The 23286-nt window shown below is 53.1% G+C and overlaps 2 protein-coding genes and 1 long non-coding RNA gene across 16 annotated transcripts in view; 1 reads left to right on the top strand and 2 right to left on the bottom strand.

The window, feature by feature from the left end:
- PCIF1 (phosphorylated CTD interacting factor 1) lies at positions 1-13026 on the top strand. Of its 8 annotated transcripts, none has more exons than XM_036322976.1 (16): positions 402-539; positions 1508-1650; positions 1741-1865; positions 2990-3127; positions 3271-3401; positions 3526-3680; positions 4307-4481; positions 4575-4658; positions 4908-5007; positions 6043-6205; positions 6876-7048; positions 7194-7280; positions 7361-7545; positions 8236-8329; positions 8423-8598; positions 8684-13026. In XM_036322976.1, exons 1-16 carry the CDS (start codon positions 511-513, stop codon positions 8913-8915), a joined length of 2190 nt encoding a protein of 729 aa, XP_036178869.1. In that variant the 5' UTR covers positions 402-510; the 3' UTR covers positions 8916-13026. The 8 variants fall into 8 exon arrangements, with proteins under 8 accessions (XP_036178868.1, XP_036178867.1, XP_036178869.1 ...); XM_036322978.1 differs by having other exon boundaries at positions 8736-13026; XM_036322979.1 differs by having other exon boundaries at positions 4334-4481; positions 8736-13026.
- LOC118663410 lies at positions 19-8427 on the bottom strand. The gene is made up of 2 exons (XR_004970034.1): positions 8224-8427; positions 19-3890 (listed from the first exon to the last, which is right to left on the bottom strand). It is a non-coding gene; the product is annotated as an uncharacterized LOC118663410 (long non-coding RNA).
- The window catches only part of ZNF335 (zinc finger protein 335), a 19501-nt gene continuing 5985 nt past the window's right edge, over positions 9771-23286 (bottom strand). For 6 of the 7 annotated variants that reach the window (XM_036322970.1, XM_036322971.1, XM_036322969.1 and 3 more), the window contains 21 exons: positions 22791-23043; positions 22530-22707; positions 21457-21569; positions 20007-20025; positions 19783-19899; positions 19621-19697; positions 19375-19535; positions 18392-18624; positions 17433-17526; positions 17213-17328; positions 14477-14736; positions 12771-12882; positions 12325-12690; positions 11493-11635; positions 11259-11413; positions 11016-11119; positions 10846-10923; positions 10597-10713; positions 10446-10511; positions 10281-10362; positions 9771-10196 (listed from right to left, as the gene is read on the bottom strand). In XM_036322970.1, coding sequence (XP_036178863.1) covers positions 10069-10196; positions 10281-10362; positions 10446-10511; positions 10597-10713; positions 10846-10923; positions 11016-11119; positions 11259-11413; positions 11493-11635; positions 12325-12690; positions 12771-12882; positions 14477-14736; positions 17213-17328; positions 17433-17526; positions 18392-18624; positions 19375-19535; positions 19621-19697; positions 19783-19899; positions 20007-20025; positions 21457-21569; positions 22530-22707; positions 22791-23043 — 2972 coding nt within the window. In that variant the 3' untranslated portion in view covers positions 9771-10068. The remainder of the gene's footprint in view (positions 10197-10280; positions 10363-10445; positions 10512-10596; positions 10714-10845; positions 10924-11015; positions 11120-11258; positions 11414-11492; positions 11636-12324; positions 12691-12770; positions 12883-14476; positions 14737-17212; positions 17329-17432; positions 17527-18391; positions 18625-19374; positions 19536-19620; positions 19698-19782; positions 19900-20006; positions 20026-21456; positions 21570-22529; positions 22708-22790; positions 23044-23286) is intronic. The other variant, XM_036322968.1, reaches the window with a different exon arrangement.

Consider the following 23286-nt stretch of genomic DNA (forward strand, 5'->3'; position numbering starts at 1 on the left):
CACTCCACTGCTGACCAGCCCACCCACGTGCTGAGCCTTTCTGCAGGCCTCTTCCCTGCCTCTGTGGGACCCTGTGACTCGGGGTCCATCCGGCCGGAGAAGAAAATCCTCTCATGCTAGTATTGCAGACCTTGGAGGGTGAGAAAAAGAGGGAACTCGTTCAGCCTTGAGACCTGTGGGCTCAGCCCCAAGGCACCAGGAACCCCTCTTCCACAGAGAACCAAGGCAACTACAGCTTTTTCTCCCCTTGGTCAGTGATTCCAAACCTTTTTGTTGTATGGATGTCCTTTTGCTTCCTGCATTTTCATTTGCCAAACTGTACCAATGAAACAACCATTTACTTTTCCCTTTCCAAATTAACAAAAGATGTCTACGACTGAGTGTACAATAAAATCAATGTCCCAGTGATTCCTATGATGTTGTCAACAGCCAATCAGAGCTTCTGATCAGCATGAGATAATCAGTGTGACCACAGTGAATTGATAAAATTTCAGCAAGCAAAGATAACTGATGTTTAAATGTGCCTTTGTGGTCTTTTGGTGGGTATGTTTGATTTCTTTGGGGTATTGACATATTGAAAACACCATTAGGATCACCAGTCTGGTCACAGTTGGCCATCTAGGAGTCTAATGGCCAGGTTGAGAACTACTTGTTCATCAAGACATGTGTTGGGTGTATTTTGGGTGGGGCTAGTAGGTAATACACATCTGAAGGAGCTGACCTCCTTCCTGCTATTGAAATAAAATTTCACCTGGAGATTATGAAGGACTGAATTCAATATTCCTTGGTTCCACTGGGTCTTTAGCAACAGATTTCTTCCTGCTTCCCACCCTGTAGTGTAAAATGAGGCATCTATTTAGATGTCATGTCCCTTCCTGGCTGTGCTTTGTGCCCATTAGATTTTACTGGATAGGAGCGGAAAGAGGAGTGACAGTTCCTTCTTGTGGGAGCAGCTTCTCAAAGATAGACCCTGTTCTGTCTTGTCACTTGCTGCTTTGGAAATATTTTCAGAATAAATAGACCTCCTGCTGGGGACAGGTACCCTGCTGAGCACTCTGGAGAACGCTAAACTGGACCCAATTCCCAGTCCTGGGAGTTGTGACAGTTTAATGGGGAGAAAAATCCAGCTCATAGACCACAGACTGAGTGCTACAATGTAGATGTTTATAGCCCTGAGGAGGGGCTCTGACTGCCTTGCTTGGGGAGGGAAGAGTCAAGGAAGGCTTCCTGGAGGATGAGAACCTAGTGGCAAGCCAGGCAGACAATTGGAGAAAGCATATGCCAGGTGAAAGGAACAATAGGAGTGCCCCATTTTACAGTTGAGGAAACTGCAGCCTAGATTCCCAGGCTGCTAGGGCACCATGCTGGCCCTCCAGGACGGGACGGGATTGAGCTCCACATCTGCAGGTGGTCACTGGGGCCCTCTAGCTTGTAGTTGCTGGGTGGTGGGTGGAAGTGACCTCCATGCCCTGATGGCCCTGACACCCTTTGGTCCTCTGTGTGGCAGGTCCGGTGTGGGTGCTGAGATGGCCAATGAGAACCACGGCAGCCCCCGGGAGGAAGCATCCTTGCTGAGTCACTCCCCGGGCACCTCCAATCAGAGCCAGCCCTCTTCTCCAAAGCCCATCCGCCTGGTGCAGGACCTCCCAGGTACTGGCAAGGGGCAGTGGCAGGGTGGCGGGGTCAGAGGGCGCCCCAGGAGGAGCCCTGACCCAGGCTGGGTTCCATACTTGTTTGCAGAGGAGCTGGTACATGCGGGCTGGGAGAAGTGCTGGAGCAGGAGGGAGAACCGGCCCTACTACTTTAACAGATTCACCAACCAGTCTCTATGGGAGATGCCTGTGCTGGGCCAGCACGACGTTATTGTAAGTTCCAGCCTCGGGTAGGGGTCTCACAGCAGCCTCTGGCATCTGGATCTTCCCCAAATGTACCCTGAACACTATTATGTGCCTAGTTCTGGGGGTACTATGATAACAAAACAGTCCCATCTCATGGAACCTAGTCTCATATAGGGAAACTGGCATATGAACAGCTGGCTAGAATAGTATGTGATACTGAACTTGTATGACATGTTGGGCACTGTGCTTGGGATGCAGTGTGAACAAGATAGACATGGTCCTGCCTTTGAACTCAGGGATCTACTGGAGGGGACTAGGATTACGACGTGGCACTTTTGTGAAGGAGGATGTTAGAGTACATCAGGGATCCTGACTGGGTCTGGGGGTGGGGTGGGGTTTTCTGAATGCTTCTCTGAGTTAGTGGTTAAGATGAGAAGACTGGCTAAGGGAAAGTGGTAAGGGGGGGCATGTGCATTCTAGGAACTTCGATGTCATTGTGGTAAGGGAGGCACGGGCGGTCTGGTGGGAGCACGGGCTTCTGAATCTGTCAGTTTGGGCAGCCTTTCTTTCCTTGGAAACAGTCAAGCCAGTTGGCATTCCCATTTTGCAGATGAAGACATTGAGGCTCAGAGAGGCGAAAAGACTGGCTCAGGACCTCACAGCCAGTAAGAGGCAGAGCAGGATTTGTACCTGATGTGATTTCAGGGCCCCACTGCCCACCATCACTTTCATATTCTGTCACCAAAGGAGTTCCACCACAGGGCCTTGCTTTTTAAAAAACAAGCATTTCTTGAATTTTCTCTTCATTCCTGACTTTCATTTTGGTTCTTAAGGAAAAAGCTAACACATTGAGTGCTGACCTCATGCCAGATGCCACATTAAGCTGGTCATATTCATTGACTTGTTTAATCATCATCTCAGTGGTGAGGTATCGTGGCCGTTTTGAAGGTGAGGGAATTAGGAAGGGAAGTAACTCCCAAGGTCACATAGTTGCAAGTAGCAGGCAGGAGTAGTACCCAGTGTTCTGCATCCCAGCCCCCTGTTCTTCTCTGAGGAGTAGGAGCAGGGGGTGGGGGGCCATCAGGATTCCGCAGTACTGGGACTCCTAAGCTGCTGGCTCTGGTTGCAACTCTGCTGGTCTCCTCCTCCAGTCGGACCCTTTGGGGCTGAATGCGACCCCACTGCCCCAAGACTCAAGCTTGGTGGAAACCCCTCCAGCTGAGAACAAGTCCCGAAAGCGGCAGCTCTCAGAAGAGCAGCCAAGCGGCAATGGTGTGAAGAAGCCCAAGGTGAGTGTCTCAGCTTCCTGGTAGGCAGCTGGGCCTGTCAGGTTAGTCAGGAGGGGAGCCCCGTGCACAGCTCCCCAGTGTACACAGCGCTGGAGCCATCGGCCAACGCTTCTAACTTGATGTCTTTGACTCTTTTGCTCCAGATCGAAATCCCTGTGACACCCACAGGTCCATCGGTGCCCAGTTCCCCCAGCATCCCAGGAACCCCAACACTGAAGATTTGGGGAACATCCCCTGAAGATAAACAGCAGGCAGCTCTCCTCCGACCCACTGAGTGAGTCCTTGTGGATTGGCTTGGGGGCACCCATTGTTGGTGCCTGGGGCTGAGGTTGTGGTGACGGGCAGGGTGCCCTTCCTCCCTTTTCTCTACTTTCCTCATTGCTCCTCCACCCCCCAAGGGTGTACTGGGATCTCGATATCCAGACCAACGCTGTCATCAAGCACCGGGGCCCTTCAGAGGTGCTGCCCCCGCATCCCGAGGTGGAGCTGCTCCGCTCCCAGCTCATCCTGAAGCTTCGGCAGCACTACCGGGAGCTGTGCCAGCAGCGAGAAGGTAGCTGTCTCCTGGGCCACGGCCTCCTTTGTTTTCATCCACCCTGAGCAGGAGCAGGGGTTGGCCAGTTGGGCTTGGGGATGGCACTCGAGCCCAGTGGCTGAGAGCATGTGCTGTCGGGGGACAGACCTGTTGGAGTCCGTTCCACTAAGTGCTGGTTCTGTGACCTGGGGCTCATCACTTAGCCTCTCTGCACTTGGGTTCCGTCATCTGTAAGATAGGGGTAATAACAGCCTACATAAAGGGTGGCTGAGGTCAGTAACAAAGCAAGAAACAATTATTAACACTTGCAGAATGCTTACTATTTGCCAGGCACTGTTCAGAGCCTTTTTATGATCTGTAAAAGCGCATAAAAAAGAGTAACTGTACCTCACAGGATTACTGTAAGGAGTAAGTGGAATGGAAAGTGCGCAATAAATGGTAGTTTTAATTAGTAAATAAATCTGCCTAAGTTTGCTGAAATATAGAAATCCCCCCCTTCTTACCTTATGTAACACTTATTAACATACTTTAAAAAACTAGTGATTGTCAAATGTTGCTTAGAATGGAAGCCCCTGACAATAATAACAGTCACGTCTTATTTCCTGTTGCACCTCCAATGCCCACACAATGCCTCCTGAATTCAGACCATCATCAGTCTTCCTGTTCTGCAGGCATTGAGCCCCCTCGGGAATCTTTCAACCGCTGGATGCTGGAACGCAAGGTCGTGGACAAAGGCTCTGACCCCATGTTGCCAAGCAACTGTGAGCCAGTTGTGTCGCCTTCCATGTTTCGTGAAATCATGAATGACATTCCCATCAGGTATAGCCCCACAGCTGAGGATGACCCAGGGCTATTTAGTTTGTGCCCAGTTCTGTATAGAAGGGCTCTAACTCTGTCCACTCTCTAATCTAGGTTATCCCGAATCAAGTTCCGGGAGGAAGCCAAGCGCCTGCTTTTTAAATACGCAGAGGCGGCCAGGCGGCTCATCGAGTCCAGGTTTGGCTCTCCCCTGCCCCCAGCAGGATGGGTCTGTGATGGGGGGCTGGTTTCGCAGGCCATTGGCTCACACTCAACAGGGCTGTCACTGCTTTTGGTGGCAGAAGTGGGGTTAGCTCCCAAAGGCAGAAGAAAGGCTGTGATGTAAGTCCAGGAGTTGACAGCTGAATGCCGGTGGAAGTGGGATGAAAGGAGTAAGGAGGTTGGAGCAGACACTTAACCGCTGGTCCCCCATGTGCCCCCTGGCAGGAGTGCATCCCCTGACAGCAGGAAGGTGGTCAAGTGGAATGTGGAGGACACCTTCAGCTGGCTGCGGAAGGACCACTCAGCCTCCAAGGAGGACTACATGGTGAGTGGCCCTGGGTAAGGTCAGTGGAAAGGCTCTGTGGCCGCTTCCTCCCAGAAGCCCACTCTGCCTGCCCAGGCTGGGCAGGGCCTCACAGCAACCTGCTCAGCAGACCTTTGACACTCATTAGTCCCCAAACTCATGTGAATGGAAATGTTTGTCTAGGCTCCTGGCTTTCTCCCAAAGAACATTTCCATTAAGATTCTTAATGGAATTCTGCGCTTGGCTACCATCAGTGGCTGCCTTTTCAACTTAATGAACAATCGACATCTTTTGGAAACAGACTGACAAACTGTCTTTTCTTGGATGTGTGTGTTCATATATTTAAGAGCTACCACAAGATTCAATTCAACTCCCTACTTTAATGTGTCCAAAACATTTTTTTTTTCTGGCCCAAACCCATCTCTTCTTTAATTCTCCATCAGCACTAGCAATGGGCTCTCTTTTCAGGACTATTTTTCACAAGAGACAAGGTTTCGCACTTCACGATAGTAACTGTGTACTTGACACGTAGAGATTGACAAAGGTAGGTGTGTGCTCAGTAGCCAGAGTGACTCATTTTCACTCATCTGACTTTCACATGTGACTCAGCAAAATTACAAATGCCCACAATTATTCTTGGAAGTTATTAAAAGCTCAAATTTCAAGTCTACAATGATCAAGGAAGGATCCCATTTTATGTTCTTTCTCCCCAATCGACTACAAATGCTTTGTAAACAGGGACTATGCCCAGTTGTCTGTTTCCCTACCAAGTAGCATGGGATCTGGCACAGTGTAACGCCAAAATTAAATTATGGCATTTATTGGACACTTGCTATATGCCCGGGGCTTGTTAAGCCCTTAACAGGAATGACCATATTTAATATTCCAACTGCTTTGCTAGGTAAGTATTTCATGTACCCTTAACAGTGAGAGATATAAGATTCTGAGACCTAATGACACAGCTCTTAAGTAGCAGAGCCTGTTTCTAAATGAGGACAGCTGCAATCCAGCAGCCCTCCCCTGCCTGCCAGCTCACTAGAGCCCTGTCTCCTCCAGGATCGCCTGGAACATCTGCGCAAACAGTGTGGCCCCCATGTCTCGGCCGCGGCCAAGGACTCCGTGGAAGGCATCTGCAGTAAGATCTACCACATCTCCCTGGATTATGTCAAACGGATCCGAGAGAAGCACCTTGCCATCCTCAAGGAAAACAACATCCCAGGTAGGAAGCCAGGTGGAAGGGACCGTATCCATCAGCTGTATCCTAGGCCCTGGTTGAAGGGACAAGTGAGACAGCCTCAAGGCATAACTGGTTTGGGGTGGCTCATTCTTCCAGCAGGGTCTGGGACATGACCTGCAGTGACCTTTGGCCGGGGTTCTCAGCACTCTTCTAGGATACGAGGAAGTAATGAGAACTGGGAGAGAAAGAGGCAGGGGCTAACTAGTTAGTTGGACCTTGGTTCAACTCTGTAAGCCTGTTTTCTCAAATTGAGGTATGATACCTGGCCAATAGGATCATGTGAGGATTCAGTGGTAACTTAAACTGGTTGGCCCCCAAAAACCCCTAAGTGAGGTACTGTAATTACTGTGATGAGGGTGATGCAGTTCTACTTTTGCATGGCATCCGAGCCTGCTTGCCTGCCAGGCCCCAAGGCATGGCACACTGGGGGCCTGAGTCGTCAGTACAGTACAGAGCACACTGACACAGGCCATCAGTGCTTGCCCCTACTAATCACCTGGCTGTGTCCTTCGTTACTGAACCGTCGGAGCTGCACTTACTCTTCCATGGGGTGGGATGTACCTCCCTTGGTCACTGGGATGGGGTGGGCAGCCCCTGGCACACTGGACACAGGTTGTCCAGGGTGGCCCCTCATTGCTCTCCCCGTCCACAGAGGAGGTGGAGGCCCCAGAGGTGGAGCCCCGCCTGGTATACTGCTACCCAGTACGGCTAGCTGTGTCTGCGCCCCCCATGCCTAATGTGGAGATGCATATAGAGAATAATGTGGTCTGCATCCGGTATAAGGGAGAGATGGTCAAGGTCAGCCGCAACTACTTCAGTAAGCTGGTAAGAGCTGGGGGAAGGGGAGGCGGGTCTCCACAGGTGGGAGAAGTGAGGGCTGGATCTCTCTTGACCCAGAGTCCTCAGCAAGAGGCCAGTGACAAGGGAGGCACCTGCGCTCAATTGAAGCCCCCTGCTTTCTGTCCCACAGTGGCTCCTTTACCGCTATAGCTGCATTGATGACTCTGCCTTTGAGAAGTTCCTGCCCCGAGTCTGGTGTCTTCTCCGACGGTACCAGGTATAGGTCTGGGGTAGCAGGGGAGGGCTCCTCTGGACGGGGAGACTGAGCGCCAGGTGCTGACTGTGGCCACTCTGCAGATGATGTTTGGCGTGGGCCTCTACGAGGGGACAGGCCTGCAGGGATCGCTGCCAGTGCACGTCTTCGAGGCCCTCCACCGACTCTTCAGTGTCAGCTTTGAGTGTTTTGCCTCACCCCTCAACTGCTACTTCCGCCAGTACTGCTCTGCCTTCCCCGACACAGATGGCTATTTTGGCTCCCGCGGGTGAGAGCCAGGGACTGCTGGGCCCCTCCTGCCCAGGCCTGGGAAACTGTCAGTCAGTGCAGATCCCACCTTGGTTAGCTGCTTTCTAAATGCTTTGGAGTCAGGCAGTCTCGGGGTAGTCCCTGCCTTCACCACACCAGATATGTGACCTTGGACATATCCCTGAACCTCTGGGAGCCTATTAACCCCCAACCCCCAACCAAGCCTGTGGGTTTCTTAGCCAGTTAGCCCACATTTGGAATACTGGGAGGGAAGAGAAATGGTGATACAGAGCTCAGAAGCCTTACAGACTAATGGGGGTGGGGTGGGGGTAGCATGGGGGTGGGGTGGTGGTGAACACAGATAGGAGATGATGTCTCCAGCAGGAAGACAGGGCCATGCCAGCAATAGGGAAAGCTCAGCAGCTAGGGAATTCCTGGGTGTGGTGCGTGCTCTGGTGGCAGTGGGGTCAGAGCTGGATTTGAGCTCCAGCTCCTCCACTAATCAGCTTGGTGGACTTGGGTCACCAAACCTGAGCCTCTATCATATGTTCAATGGATATGGCCACATCTTGCCCCAGGACGAATTAAGGACGAATGTTGGCCTCTGGCCTCATCAGGGCCATCTCTTCAATGTGGCTGCCTAAGTGTGGGGGCAGCACCTGTTTCTGGCTGAGGGACTGGGATTTAGAATGCTCACCTCTGTCCCCAGGCCCTGCCTGGACTTCTCCCCGCTGAGTGGTTCCTTTGAGGCCAACCCTCCATTCTGCGAGGAGCTCATGGATGCCATGGTCTCTCACTTCGAGGTGGGTATGCTGTTTGGGGGTGGAGGATGGCAAGCAAGATTGCCAGCACCTGGAGGGCAGCCTCTGACATCCACCCCGTGCCACCTCCCACAGAAACTTCTTGAGAGCTCACCGGAGCCCCTGTCCTTCATCGTGTTCATCCCTGAGTGGCGGGAACCCCCAACACCTGCGCTCACCCGCATGGAGCAGAGCCGCTTCAAACGCCACCAGCTGGTCCTGCCCGCCTTTGAGCATGAGTACCGCAGTGGGTCCCAACACGTCTGCAAGAAGTGGGTTTCCAGGGAGGGCAGGGGGAGAAGGCTGGGTTGACTGGGCCAGCAGAGCCCTACCATGAGCTGCTGCCTCTGCCCACAGGGAAGAAATGCACTACAAGGTGGTCCACAACACAGCCGTGCTCTTCCTGCAGAACGACCCTGGCTTTGCCAAGTGGGGGCCAACTGCCGAGAAGCTGCAGGAGCTGAGCACCGCCTACCGGCAGTCAGGCCGCAGCCATGGCTCCAGCTCTTCCTCCTCATCCTCCTCGGAGGCTAAGGACCGGGACTCAGGCCGAGAGCAGGGCCCTAGCCGCGAGTCCCACCCCACCTAACACATCTTGCGGGGAGGAGGAGCCCCAGGGTGCTAGTATGGACTGGGACTTGGCTCTTGGGCTGCCAATGACATAGGAAGATTATGGCTCTGCCAAGGCTCCCCCTCCCTGCCCCGCCCCCCCGCCCCAACTTCCCACCTCAAACTCCAAGTCCCCTGTAAATAGGCCCCATACCGCTCCCCACCTTCTGTGCCACCTTGTTTCCTTTGTAAAAGTAAATATAGAAACCCTCCGGTAAGAACGAGTGAGGGTTTTGAGGGCAGAGAAAGCTGAGGAACCTGGAGCCTTCTGGGATCACACCTCTGTACATCCAGGTTCACCTCATGACCCCTGGGCCTTAACACCCCACCCCAGGGCTCCAGTGTCTTAACTCCTCACCCTGCTGTCCCCACAACTGGGGCCCTGGTGGCCTCAGCCCGTGCCCAGCAGGTCTGGAGTCCAGAGCCCTGCACCATCTATCTGGTAAGTCCCTACTCCCAGAATTGAGCCTGTGCTAATCTATGTGGGGAGCTGAGGGTTGGCAGCTATGCCCAGGTAGAAAGTTAGACCCCTGCTGGCCTTGGAACCACCACAGTATGTGGGCAGCCAGGTGTGTTTTACACTCAAGTCAAGGTTCTGGAGGAAACATAGCTCAGAGCCATCACAGGCTGCTCCTCGGGGGCCCAGGGGGAGAAGCTGGGGGCCCTCACGGGCTGTGTGGGGCCACTGTACTTACAGAGGCCAGGCTGGACGCGCTGCAGGCTAGGCTGCCTCCACCTCAGTCCCCACTTGTGGCTGTAACAGGCTCCACCTTTCCTTCTCCCCAAGTTCTTGCCTGCTTCAGGCTGTAGCAGCAAGTGGACAAAGTGAGCCAGCTAGGGCTGGACTCTGGTCCCTTTATTGAGAGTAAGGCCAGTGGGTCCATCCAAACAAAAATAAATTTCTTTTCCAAAGCCTGCCTGCAGGCTGGGGCAACCAGCATGTCCTGGCTGGTGCCTATAGCTGCCCCACCCCAACCCCCATAGCACAGGTCTGGCTCCCTTGGAGTGACAGGATGCTGGCTGCTCAGTATCTGGAGATCCTAGGTGGAGCAGGGAGGTGAGTCCTGGTGAATTCCCTCCACCCCCAACAGGGCTAGCCCCAATATCCATGGTCTGTGTTGTGCCCCTGGGGCTTAGTCATCGGTCAGGGTGATGACGTCGTACTCGATGCCCTGGTGTTGCAGCTGTTGGATGTGTTCGGGCACTGTCTCCTCTGTGCCAAATAGGCCCTGGGCTTGGGCCATGGCAGCATCAGCCACCGCTGCCAGGGGAGGGGAAAGGATGGTGAGCTGAGGCCCCAGAAGCTAGGCCCGGGCCCCATGGTCTTCAGGGTCCAGCACCATACCTGTGACAGCTGAGTGTGCTGCAGCCTCCAGCTGGGCCTGTGTGACGAGCTGCTGGCTTGGGGACACAGGCACATACTGGATCTGGAGGGGAGAAGCCAATGAGACGTGGCCTTGGAAGAGCCCTACCCATGCCCCAGCTTCACCTGGTTCCCCAAGGGCCCTACCTGGGACTCCTGAAGGAATGGAGCTCCTTGTTCGTACTGGATGTGTGTGATCTGGCCCTCCTGTACCTGGAGAGAGGAAGCCAACCTGGTGATCCTAGAAGGAGGTTGTCCATCCTCCTCACATCCCACTCTCACCCTAGGCCTGGCCTACCTGGATGTGATGACCCTCTGGGACCACAACATATTCCTGAGGGAGCAGGTGCTGAACTCCGTCCTGAGAAATGATGTACTGTACCTGAAAGGTGGAGAGGAGGCAGGTGCTAGGGCCCTGCTCACCAAGAGCTTAGTGAGGATGGTACAGCACTCATCCTGGGAAGGGTGGTTTGGAAAGTGTTGCTTCTCCCCAGTGTGGGGTCTGGCAGAGGGGCACTCACAGCTGAGGTGTTCAGCAGTAGCTCACCTGGTTGTCGGAGGTCACTAGATGCTGTACCGTCTGGCCATCTGCTGTGGTGATCTCTTGTATGTAAGTGGCTTCCTCCTGCCACAGCCAAGCCAGCTCTAGCCTCAGCTCTCCATGTGCCCCACCCCTTCCCTTGACCTGCAGACAGGGCCCCCAGTGCAGGCTCTCACCTGATTGGTCACTGTCTGCTCCTGGGCCACGATGATGTGTTCCTGGCCCAGTGCCTGCTGTAGCTGCTCTGGGCCCAGGACCCCATGACTGGACTGGAGGGCGGCTGGGCAGAGAGGAGAGGATGTTCCACTCAGGGGCTCCAGGGAAGTCTGAAATGCCCTGGCCCCACCATGGCCCAAGGGTGCTTCCTAGGGCCGTGGCTCAAGTCCCTGGTCTACCCTGGGTCCCCTGGGGCAGCTCACTGTGCAGTGTGGCCAGTGTCTCGTCATCACTGTTCAGGATGATGGTCTGGGTGGGGGTCCCAGCTGGGGCCCGGGCAGTAGGGATCCCTGCCTTTCTCCCATCAGGACTATGTAGCCGCTGGATGTGGAACTTGAGGTGCCCGTTCCGGTTAAAACTGCAGGGAAGGACGAAGGCTCAGGGGTGGCCCTACCATGCATGCCCAGCAGCCCCAGCCTATCTATACCCAGTCTCACCGCTGCCCGCAGAGGTGGCATGAAAAAGGCTTCTCGTTGGTGTGGGTCAGCATGTGCCGCCGCAGGTCCTTCTTGTTTTTGGAGGCAAAGCTGCACTGGCTGCACTGGTGGGGCCGCAGGCTTGAGTGCTGCACCATGTGGGCCTGCGGAAGGGGCAGAGTAGGGGGCATGAGCTGGGTCCGGACAGACAGCTTCCACCGATAGCAGTCAGGGAACCTATCCTCTGAGGTGGATCTGGGAGGAACTGGATAAAGAGTACAAACCAGACCGAGATTTGGTGCTATGTACCTGGGGAAAGCCAGAGGCTCTGTCATTAGGTCACTGTGAAAATCCTGTCCCTGCTCTCAGACTCAGCTTATCCTTAAGGGTACAGGTACGGACGAAGGGACCTCTGACCATCTCTCCCAGCCCTGACATTCTAGGGCCCTGGGCTCTGCTCCCCTCACTGAGGTAGTGTGAGGATTCAGTGTATGGTTGGATCTGAAAACGAAATCCTTGGGTGAAGGGATTTTTGGGAGGGAGGCCCCCAAACTGGATCATGAACCTGCCCCAGAACATCCCTTGAACTCAACCCTCCGTATTCTAAATGACTCGAATTTCCCTAAGCATGACGCATGCAGGCACACCTCCTCCATGACATCTAGCATCCCAAGTCCCCAGGACACGTGCATCGTTCACTCTGGGGATACTGTCAGGCATCAGTCAGGTCTGGTCTCCCCCTAGACTGAGCAGCCTGAGAAACCTGCCGAGTTATCTCTGACTAGAGAGGGCTGGCTCGAGGGGGTGCTCAGTCAAGGTTTGTGACAACAGAGACACAGGGAGCAGCACCTACCCGGACCTCAGGCCATTGGCGGGCGCTGAAAGGGCAGTCTGGGCACTTGAAGGCACTCGGCCCAGCATGGGCCCGTTTGTGACTCTCCATCTCAGCTCGGCCATAGAAGGCCTCGGCACAGATCTTGCAGGAAAACTTCTTTGATGCTGCAGATGGTGGGGACGGGGGCACTACCAGGCCCAGGGCTTTACTAGTTGTAGGAGGTGGGGAGGCAGAGCCCTGGGGGTCTTCCACCGGGTGGGCTCTGGCTGGAGATGAGGACTCAGGGCCGTCTCTGGGTGGCCCCCCACACTGCAGCAGAGGCCACTTGGCTCCAGAGGCCAGAGCATCAGAACTTGGGAAGGAGATGGAGCCATCTGCAGTCAGCTGTGGAGACGGGAGCATGAGGCACTGAGAGAGGGAGAGATGGGAAAGGAAATGGGACGTGGTGAGCTACCCAGCCTCACCTCGATGTGATGCAGTTGGGTCCCATCGGCTGCCATGATGTAGTGGGTGCCAGCTTCTTTCAGGGTGTCACTCACAACCACAGCCTGGGCTGCCTCCCCTGGGGGCTCCTCACTGTGGGCAGAGAGGAGGGGAGCGGTGAGTCAGGATACTAGGAGGGGATAGAGGGCCCCAACAAAGTCATCAACCGAGGGGTGATTGCACCATAGATGGACCTCTGGATTAAATCCTGGCTCCGCCCTTTGCCAGCCGAACCTCTACTGTCTCTTCTGTCATTCATGCCGTGTGCGGAGTACTGTCTTGCTCACCACTGGTAGTCCTGCCCCTTGATGGGCATGGTGGGGAGTGGAGGGTGGATGGCCTGAGGGTTCCAGCCTAAATCTGGTCCAGTTGGAGAGGCGGGGCTGACAGGGACCCACAGCCCAAGAGTAGAGGGCAAATGCTGAGACAACTGCCCAGGTGCAGGCCTAGCCATCCAGACTCCCATCCCAACTACACAGTTTGGTGCTTGGATCCAGGGCTTCCTCAGATTGCCCAGGGGTTTGGTCAACATATGAGATATAAATATTTCTGCCCCCAATTCGCTCAATGTGGAGGAAGCCAAGAGCAGATGCCAGGCCTCCAATGCCAGCAAGGGGCCTGAGTTCATTCCAAAGGTCAGAACTGGAAAATACCTTCAGGAATCGTTCAGAACAAAGAGCACAAGGACTTTGGAACCAAAGGGAGCAGGGCTAAAATCCTCACCTATGTGGCTGACCTTAGGAGAGTTAAACCTCCTTAGCCTGTTTCCTCATTGTAAAATGAGGGAAATGTGGATCTCACAGGAATGGTGTATAGGTGAGTTCACAAATTTCAAGTGCCTGGAACATCTAAGCAGTCAAAAGATCACTTCTGACATCCTGAGAAAGATATGACTCCCCTATGGTCCAATCACTTTATGTATGCACTAGAGGCCCAGTGCACGAATTTGTGCATTGGTGGGGTCCGGCCAACGATTGGGGCGGATTGGGGAGGATCTGGCCAGGCGATAGTGGGAGGTTGGCCGGCTGGCCCACCCACCCTGATCAGTGCCCAATCAAGGCTGGGCTGGCCAGGGGGGAGGGGCCATGGGCAATTGGCCAATGGGCCCCACCCCTGATTGGGGCTGGCCATGGAAAGGGGCTACGGGCTGGCTGGCCTCACCCCCAATTGGTGTGGGGGGCTGATCAGGGCGGGGCTAGCCTGGGGGAGGGGCCACAGGCTGATAGGGGTGGTGGGGGCTGATCAAGGGCCAGCAGCTGGGGGGAGTGGGGGGGCGTGGTTGGTTGGTTGGCCGGCCCCAACCCCGATTGGTGGTGGTGGGGGAGGGGGCCATCAGGGGTGGGGCCAGCTGGAGAAAGGGGCCGCAGGCGGTTGGCTGGCTGTCCCTGTCCCTGATCAGAGTGGGGGCCTCATCGGGGGTGGGGCTGGCCAGGGGGAGGGGCTGCGGGAGGTTGGCTGCCAGCCCACCCATGATCAGGCTGGTACACTGGCCACAGTAGGCATCATAGTGACCGGTGGTCATAGCAACTGGTTGTTCTGGTAGTTACAGCATTCTGATCGCTGGCTTTTTATATATACAGATTAGGATTTTTACCTCCTGCCTAGGCGTGAATGGGCAGGGACCCCTTGACTCCCTGTAGCATGACTACAACTGGCTGAAGGGGACCTTGCAGGTGGCAGGCCTTACCTGTAGGGTGTGCCAGGAGCTGATGTCCCCTCTTCCATAGGGGGTGCTGTGATGACACTGTACCCAGCCCCACCGAATGGACTGGGTGCCAGGGTGATCTGCTGTAGGTCAGAGGGACCTAGCTGGCTCTCAGCAGCTACACCGCCCCCCGGCTCTGCGACGTGGAGGGTTACCACTTGTGGAGCTGCACTTGCTGAGGAGGGCTGCCCACCAGGGGATGCTAACCGTGCTTCCGCATCCTCTGACTTCACCACGGCCACCTGCAACGGCACAATGCATTCTGAGCAGGTCTGTGCCAAAGAAGCTAGTGTTCAAGGCTCTTTTCTATCTCAAAGCTCACCCAGGCTCTGGGCAGACCCAGTGCTGCTAGCACTCATTTGCACAACCCCAACTTTGTGTTCCTACTGAAACACAGCCTGACTTTCCAGATCCCACCCAGCTACTGGAATTACACTTAAGAACAGGGTAGAGCAATACTGCCCCCCAGGGGCATTGGGCAATGTCTGGAGACATTCTTTGGTTGTCACAATTGGGGGCAGGCGGGGTGCAACAGGAATCCAGCAGGTAGAGGGCAGGGATGCTGCTAAACATGCCAGGATGCACCGGATGGCCCCACAACAAAGAATCATCTGGCCCAAAGTGCCAAGGTTGAGAAATCTTGGGGTAGAGGGACAAGTGGCAAACCACTTTAAGAAAAAAAAATAAAGTCAGAGTGCGATCTTAGATCTCACTCCAAAGTCTGCTTCAAATGGATTAAAGACTAAATATAATAATAAAACTCTAAATATGTGAAGAAAAAATGTGGATAATTTTATAATCCTGGGGTAGGGAGATTTTTCTAATTATGACAGAAATATGCTACAAGCTACAACAAAACAAATCATAAAATGAAATCAGGAAACAAAGAAATTGGTGTGTGATTGGGATTTAACAATTCATATGAGAGCTAAAAGGTGAACTTCCTTTATATACAGAGCTCTTGCAAAGGGATAATAAAAAAGACTAACAATTTAATTTAAAAATTGATATAGGACACCCACAAGTCAGAGAAGAAATAAAATGGTCTATGAACATACAGAAGTTCAATCTCATTTATGATCGCAAAATTATAAATTATGACCATGAAGTATACTTCTATTACATTAAAGAAATTTATAAAGCCTGTTGATGCCCAGTGCTGGCAGGAGCGGAGAGAAACATGCTCTAGGGGTGGTCATATAAATTGGCATATCTTTTTGTGAGGCTTTATACCTTCAGACCCACCAATTCTACTTTTAGGAGTTTTTTTGTTATTTTTTTTTTAATAAAAGGTTATGAGCACCTGAAAATGTATGTGCACTAAAGCACTGCCTTGAGTTAATGAAAAACTGTAAACAACCCAACCAATAAAGGAATGACGAGGTAAATGTTCGGACACCTGTCTGATGGGAGGATGTGGAGACGTGATGTGGAGATGGAGACCTGTATGTGCCTGTCAGGCTGAGCCCCCCACAGTGCTGAGTGAAGAAAACAGGTTGTTGATGAGATGACTAGTGTGATCCCATTTTTTAAGGAACAAAAAGTCTGTTGTTGTGCACATGGACAAAACTGGAGAAATGCTTATTAACCTGCTAACAGTGGGAAAGGAGGAATGTTAAGAACTTTCACCTTATTGTAGAACATAATGTTCATTTTGTTTTTGTACAAGCATATAGTTTTGTAATTTAAAAAATGCATTATACTGGCACGAGAAGAGCAGACAGGTGAGTGTGTGTGGGAATCTAGAGAATGATAAAGGGGACATTTCCAACCACTGGGGAAAATTATTTGATATACTGCACTGGACAACTTTTGGAAAAAATATTAAGTTAGTTCCCGACCTTTCTGCATACACCAAAAATGAAATGGAGTGAAAATTTAAGTGAAAAAATGAAACCCTAAGAAGAAAGTCCAAATGAATTTTATATAGTCTTGGGGTGAAGGAGGCCTTCCTAGGGATGAATACTAAAGGTAAAAACGATTAAAGACTGATACACTTAACTATATAAAAATGTAAAACTTCTCTACACCCCCAAATGCCTCAAGCTAAATCCCACACAGGCTCCCTCCTCCATGGAGTTTTGTCTGTCTTCCAGCCCCTAGCAGCATGTTATTGCTCCAAGTTATTGAAATTTATCATCTCAAATACATACTCTACATCTTTTCAAGAGGCTGGGAGACGGAGGCACACAAACTCCTCCCTGCCTGTAGAAGTGCGAGGCGGTGCAGAGGGAGAGGAGATGGGGGAAAGGGGATCCTGAGCCGCCGGATGAAAGAGGGAGGAGATGATGAACTCGGCAGAGTGTGGGCTTGAGGTGCATGGACAAGACAGAGGTCTGAGATGGAGACGGCCCCGGAGTCCTCAGGCTGTAGGAGGTGTCATGAATGAGGGCACTAGGTTAGGAGGGAGGCTAGTTCAGACCCACAGGCACAACAGGGTGGCCACAGAGCTAGGAGAACAGGACCCCAGAAGGCATGGAAGCAGTGAACACGGCTCAGCATTGCAGAGGTTGCTCGTGACTCTGGAGAATGGCGTGGGAGATCCTCTGACCTTCCTGCGCTCCTGAAGCCTCCTTGGCACAGCTGCTGCTCCTCCTGTGCATGTGCCCGCTGGGTGTCACCCACTAACTGGGAGCTCCCTGCGGGTGCGGCATGTCTACTTCATCACTCTCCTCTCCTCCCAATGTCTAGTGAAGAGGAGGTCCCCAGGTGGCTCACCTGCAGGGCGGCACCCCCCAGCTCCCGCTGAGCACTCATGTTTAGCAGCAGATCCAAAGCTGTCTGTGTGGCCATGGCAGTTGACTCCTCAGCTCCTGGGTTGGTGGGACCTGAGACTTACAAAAGGCTGGAAAACTGGCACCCACACCCTCCCCCCATTTTCTAGCATGAGCCCTGCCCATGCCCAGTACCCAGGCTCCCACCCTTCCTCAGAGCTCACCTTGCTGGTAGATGATGGTGGCGCCACCCAGGGTGTCAGAACAGAGCAGTGGGGGCGTCTCAGGTGACTGGAAAGGTGCTACCTCTGGGGGAACCTGCAGGGTGGGGATATGGCCAATCCTGAGAGAGAGAAGCTCAGATTCCAGTGCCATGTACCGAGTACCTCCTTTGTATTGAGCATTTTATATATGTTGGCTTGTTTCATCTTCACAACTACTTTTAAATTAACAGCTCAATGTTACAGATGAACTGACTGAGGCTCAGAGAAGCGAAATATCTGGCTTATGATCTCACAGCTAGTGAGTAGCAGAATTGGGACTTGAACACAAGACTGATTCCAGAGCCTGTGTTCTATCAGCACATTGTGATGGTCCATCTTTGGGAGGCTACATTCTCAGCTACAGGATTATTTCTTAACCTCTCTTACTGTTAGGTAAAGTGTGGTCACATGGCTGAACAGGAGTTTCTGGTAAAGTTCACAAGGAAGACACGTGGATAGATGGCAGACATCCTTTTTGCCCTTCCCCGATCCCTTCCCCTGCTTCTTGCCTAGGATGTGGCTAGGAAGGCTGGAGCTCCTACAGCTTTAATGAAGCACGAGGCAACCACAAAGATGGAAGGGGTTTTCCTAAGAGGGCTGTGAAAAAAATACAGAGAGCTTGGTCCCTGATGACAGACCATGGAGACGCCACACCAGCCCTGGAGTGATCTTTGGACTTCCTTTATACGAGAAAATAAACTATCACCACAATTAAGCTGCTGATATTGTCCCTCTCCATTACTAGCACTGGAAAGCCACCCTACTCTGAGCTTAGGGTTGGCATGTCTATGCCTCAGCTGCTCTTTATCACAATCCAGAGAGGCAGGGATCACTTTGTTGCACCCATTGTGCCAATGAGGATGCTGGGAGAGGTGACATCACACTGTCATCCTGTCTGTTGTCTGCTTGGCTGAGCTTACCTCGCGAGGTCCTGGGGGGCTGGGGGTTGGTCCAGGGGCTACACTGTGCTGCTGCTTCAGCTCCTCAATCTGCTGCAGAGAGAAGAATGGGCGACGGCGGGAGGGGGGCTCCTCCGGGTGGCGCCGCCCCCACTCCTCGAAGCTGCTTGCATGCCGGCACCGTACATGCAGGCGCAGATTCTTCTTGTGCCGTGTGCTGAAGTGGCAGTACTCACAAGCAAAGGGCTTGGCCCCTGTAGGCACATGTGGGGGGATGCTTGTGCCTACCCACCCCCTTACCAATCCTCCCAGAGAAACCTTCACCACCCCAAGGACCTCTCCAACTCCCTGATTCCTTCCTGAGCTCAAACACATGCGCTGTCCATGGTGGTGAGCCAGGACAGAAACAAACCTGGTTCGCCCTCTGCACTCAAGCCTTCCTGCCAGTGCCTACTTTCAAGGTCACATGATCACACACTCCTCTTGTGTATCACCAGCTCCCAGGTAGACAGAAATCTGGTGAAGGAGCCCCTGACTTCCTTTCTCTAATCTTCCCTAGTGTGCCTGCCAGAGGGCTGGGAACCAAGGAGAATAAAAACCAACTGTTGTATACCTTCCACGGGGCAAGCATAGACTGATGCTGTTTGTGGTTTCATGTCCTGAGGGCAGGGCCTCTCTAAGACCCGTTTCTAGCCCAGCGCCCAGCACAGACAGGGCTCAGGGAACAAGTGGAACTCACTTTTATAACCACCAAGCGGTAGTTCTATTCCCCCATTTCACAGCTAAGAAAAGCTCAGAGAGGGAAAGTGACGGCCCAGGGCAACCCTGAGAGCAGTGGGCTGAGCTGGAACTGGAGCTGAGGTTAGAATGGCCCCTGCAAAGGGGATTCCCTTTACAATGGAGGGGTTCCAGCTGCTCACGTGGCTGCAGGGGAGGAGGAGGAAGAGGTCTGACTGGGGACCAGGGCAAGATGAGCGCTGACAGGGAGGGGTGACTGGCCTGACCTGTGTGCTTGACGGCCACGTGAGATAGCAGGAAGTCCTCGCGGAAGGTGCGATAGGGGCAAAAGCTGCATTTGAAGGGCTTGTCGCTGACATGGGACAGTTGGTGGTTCAGCAGCGCCTTCTTGTCCTCACAAACAAACTCGCAGAACTCACACTTGAATCTGGGGGTGGTCAAAGGAAGGGCAGCTTAGCAGTGGGGTGGGGGTGGGGGTTGTTCCAGCCCCAAAGGCCTCCCAAGGGACATACCTGCGGTTGGCGACAGCCTGGATATGTGTGAGAAGGTGCATCTTGAAGGTGTAGCGCTTCTTAAAGGACTTTCCACACTGTAAGGGATGGGCTGAGTTGGGTGATGGATCACCCAGGAAGGCCTCCTGCCCCCACCCTTGCCCAGCCCTTGGCCCCACCTACCTTGTCACACATGTGGGGCTTCTCAGTGCTGTGTGTCTTCATGTGCTGTGTGAGTCTCTTCTGCATGGGGTAGACACGGCCACACACGGGGCAGGGGAAGGAGCTCAGCTTCGGGGTCTGAGGAGGGACAAGAGGGGGCCAGATGGTGAGATCTGGCTTCCTGGCCCCACCCCCACAGCAGCTCTGTAGCAGGCTCCCTTCCCAGGCTAGGGCCCCAGACTTACGGGATCTGGCCTCTTCTTCCTGGAGAAGAAAGCACAGGAGTTAGACCATCGCTTCTCCAAGCCCACCCAATATGCCTAGACCCAGTCTCAGCCCTGAGTGTCCCCACTATCCACCCAAGACCCTTTCTTTTAGTTTGCTGGGGGAAATGCTAACAGGGTACTGTAAATAAGGTCTGCACTTCACTACATTTGGGAATGGTGTAGTCTTCCTCTCAGTCACAAAATACATTTGCATTTTAAAGTTCTGAGAAGTCCCACAGGAAAGAATGCTATTGTACTAGTTGGTTGACCTGGTGTCACCAACCTTATTTGGACACAGAACTCCCCACCTTTTTATTGTCTTAAGAAAACCTGTAAGCACCTTGGAGAGCTGGCTTTCCCACACACATGGTTTCAGATCTGAGGACTTGTAAGAACTTTTACAACATAATATGTGGCCCAACAGTTGGATTTTTGCATCACAGCCCCACTTGCTGACCAGTCAGCCGCTGTTGAAAAATCCAGTTGCCATGACTGATCAAAAAATGAATGATGTAAGATGGGGAAACTGTTGATTTGACACATTTATATATATATCAATATGAAAAAACAAAACCAATAATCTAAGTATATAATTTTGTTTCACTAGCATCCCTTCTCCTTTTATTTTACTTTTTAAATTATTTTTAAATATATTTTTATTAATTTTAGAGAGGAAGGAAGAGGGCGAGAGAGATAGAAACATCAATGATGAGACTCATTGATTGGCTGCCCCTTCATGTCCCCTATTGGGGATTGAGCCCGCAACCCTAGCATGTGCCCTTGACCAGAATCGAACCCAGGACCTTTCAGTCCGCAGGCCAACGCTCTATCTGCTGAGCTAAACAGGTTAGGGCAACTTTTCTCCTTTAAAGAACCCTGCAAGTCTTTGGTTCATACTGAGGACTGTGTTCTCTGATTTGCAAATCATACACAATAAAATTATCTCTTAATTAATTTTTGTTAACAGATCCATCTAGTGAATCCTTGTATCCAACCTCTGCTCACTGGCCCTCCTTCCTGTGAAGCTAACTTCCTGAAGCTGCAGATCTAATTTTAATTCAGTGAGCCATCACTAGGCTCCTAAGGTTTTTTGTTTCACCATGTACTTGTCCTAAGTCTGCTCTCTCAGTACCATGAAAGATGAGTGTTGACCAGGAGTCTTAAAATCTTTAGATCCCCTCAACAATGTCTGTCTCCATTTTATAGAAGGGAAATTAAAGCTTGTAGCAGGGAAGAGACTAAATAAGGAACCTTAAGGCCCTGCTCCTGCTCTGTCTGAGCCAAGTGATCAGGGATAAATCGCCTTGCCTTCCCACTGTCTATAATGTGCTGTGAATGGGCCTGGCTCTGAGCTGGTACTAACTGGAACCACTGTTATTCCGAGCTCCCACTTTCCCACCCTGTCCCCATTCCACCCACATCCACTGACCGGTCCCGGCTGTGCACAGCTGCATGCCGGATGACGTCTTTCCTGTAGACACTGGTGTAGCTGCATTCATCACACTTGTAGGGCTTACTGCCTACATGGTTGAACATGTGCTCCTGGGAGAGAGGCATAGGGATAGTGGATTGGGGCTCAGATTCCCCTCCTGCCACACCTCACCTGTGCCCACAGCTCTAGAATTGCTGTGGGAGCAGGCTCTAAGAAAGAGGGAGTGCTGCCAGCGCTGGGGCCTATGAGGGCTGGGGGCCCACCCCAACAAGCAGACCTGCTCTGCACCAGGCCCTGTTCTGCTGACCACTTGATAGAGGAGGAAACAGGCTCAGAGAGAAGGACTTGCTGAGGTCCCACAGTAACCTTGTGAACTTGAAGTTGAACGCAGGCAGCACAACTCCACAGCCTATGCCCTCCCCACTGCAAGATGGGATAGCCACCCCTGCCCCCACCGTTGCGTTTCCAGAGAAAACTTCCAGGTCAAAGGTCCCTGTCTGAGGAAGCACTGTGTGCAGAGAGCACAGGGGCTCTGGCTATTTTTCCTTGAGGACCCCCCACCCCCAATGATGGCCAACTTGCTGCCTCACTTTGGTCCAGCCAAGCTGTGGTTCCTTGGTCAGTAAAATGGGATTGTTGACACCTACCAGGGACCTCCTCGGGCTGCCCCAAGATGAAATGAGTGGCCTGCAAGGCCTGGGCCCCTCTCATGAGACACATTACTGCCATCTGCTGGAAAACTTCCTGACACACTGAATTAGATAAAACCAACTTTACTGCCACCTGCTGGCACTGGTGGTGAACAAGCAAATCTAGGAAGTCCACTACACAAATAGCACACCTGAAGATGCCATGCTGCTGGGCAGTGTGTGATCTGCAAAGCCGCCCGTGGCAGCCCAGACACGTGCCCCGTGAAACAGCAGGAGAGGGTGCCTGGGGAGGCCCTCTACCTCCACTCCCTCTTGGTGCCACCAGGCTTTTTGCCTTCTCTCATCCAGCCTCCTTTCCTCCCGTGCCCTGTGCCTTCCCCTTCCCCTTCCCAGCTACTCCCCTTCCCAGCTGCAGCGCACCTTGAGCGAGGACCAGCGGCGTGAGCGATAGCTGCACTGAAGGCACTTGAAGAGCTGGGGGTCTCCGGCCTCGTGGGAGTTTACATGAAAGCGCAGGTCCTCGTGGGACAGGAAGCGGGAGCCGCAGATGCGGCACAGGAAGGGCCTCAGAAGCGGCTTGGGTGACTTGTAATAATACCTGCCAGGAGGGTGTTGAGGAGAGGTCTGGCTGGGCTGGGGCTGTCTGGCTGCGTCCCTGACCCCCATCTCTGTTCCCCTTACTTGCGGTATTTCTTGCCTAGGAAGCGCCTGGAGGGTCGGCCACGTCGGCGGGGTGGGGTGTCGGGCTCTTCCTGGCAGGTGGGTGCTGCGTTCTCTGCGTCCGACTGGCTCACACTGGGCTCCACAGGAACCCTATCGGCCTTGCCCACGGCCACCAGGTGTCCTGGGCCTGAGGAGCTGGGTACCTCGGGGTCCTGTGGCTCTGGAGGGCTCTGTCCACTCTGGGAACTCACTAGAGGCTCTCCTTCCATACCTGCCACAGACATGCCAGATCACAGATCAGCCACAACACACCAGGACAGATGTGGACAGGTGTGACACAGGCCAGCCAAATATTTCCCCACACACGGCCACCATCCACTAATGGGCATGTCAGGTCACAGCACAGATGCAGCCCGCAGGTGGTTAGAGTGCAGCACAGCACGACGTAAGTGTGACAGTCAGGGCAGCAGTCAGAGACCCGGGGACCTATCAGTCAGGAGACCTGCGTGCTGGG

Source organism: Myotis myotis, unplaced genomic scaffold (genome assembly GCF_014108235.1).
Source record: "Myotis myotis isolate mMyoMyo1 unplaced genomic scaffold, mMyoMyo1.p scaffold_m19_p_9, whole genome shotgun sequence".
Lineage (NCBI taxonomy): Eukaryota > Metazoa > Chordata > Mammalia > Chiroptera > Vespertilionidae > Myotis > Myotis myotis.

Bases quoted from the DNA above. Each gene is read 5' to 3' on its own strand.
- PCIF1 (XM_036322972.1), top strand. From the start codon at position 511: ATGTTTAAATGTGCCTTTGTGGTCTTTTG. The intron at 3,681-4,333 runs GTAGCTGTCTCC...CCTGTTCTGCAG, and splicing joins GCTGTGCCAGCAGCGAGAAG to GCATTGAGCCCCCTCGGGAA. The intron at 7,546-8,235 runs GTGAGAGCCAGG...CTCTGTCCCCAG, and splicing joins GGCTATTTTGGCTCCCGCGG to GCCCTGCCTGGACTTCTCCC.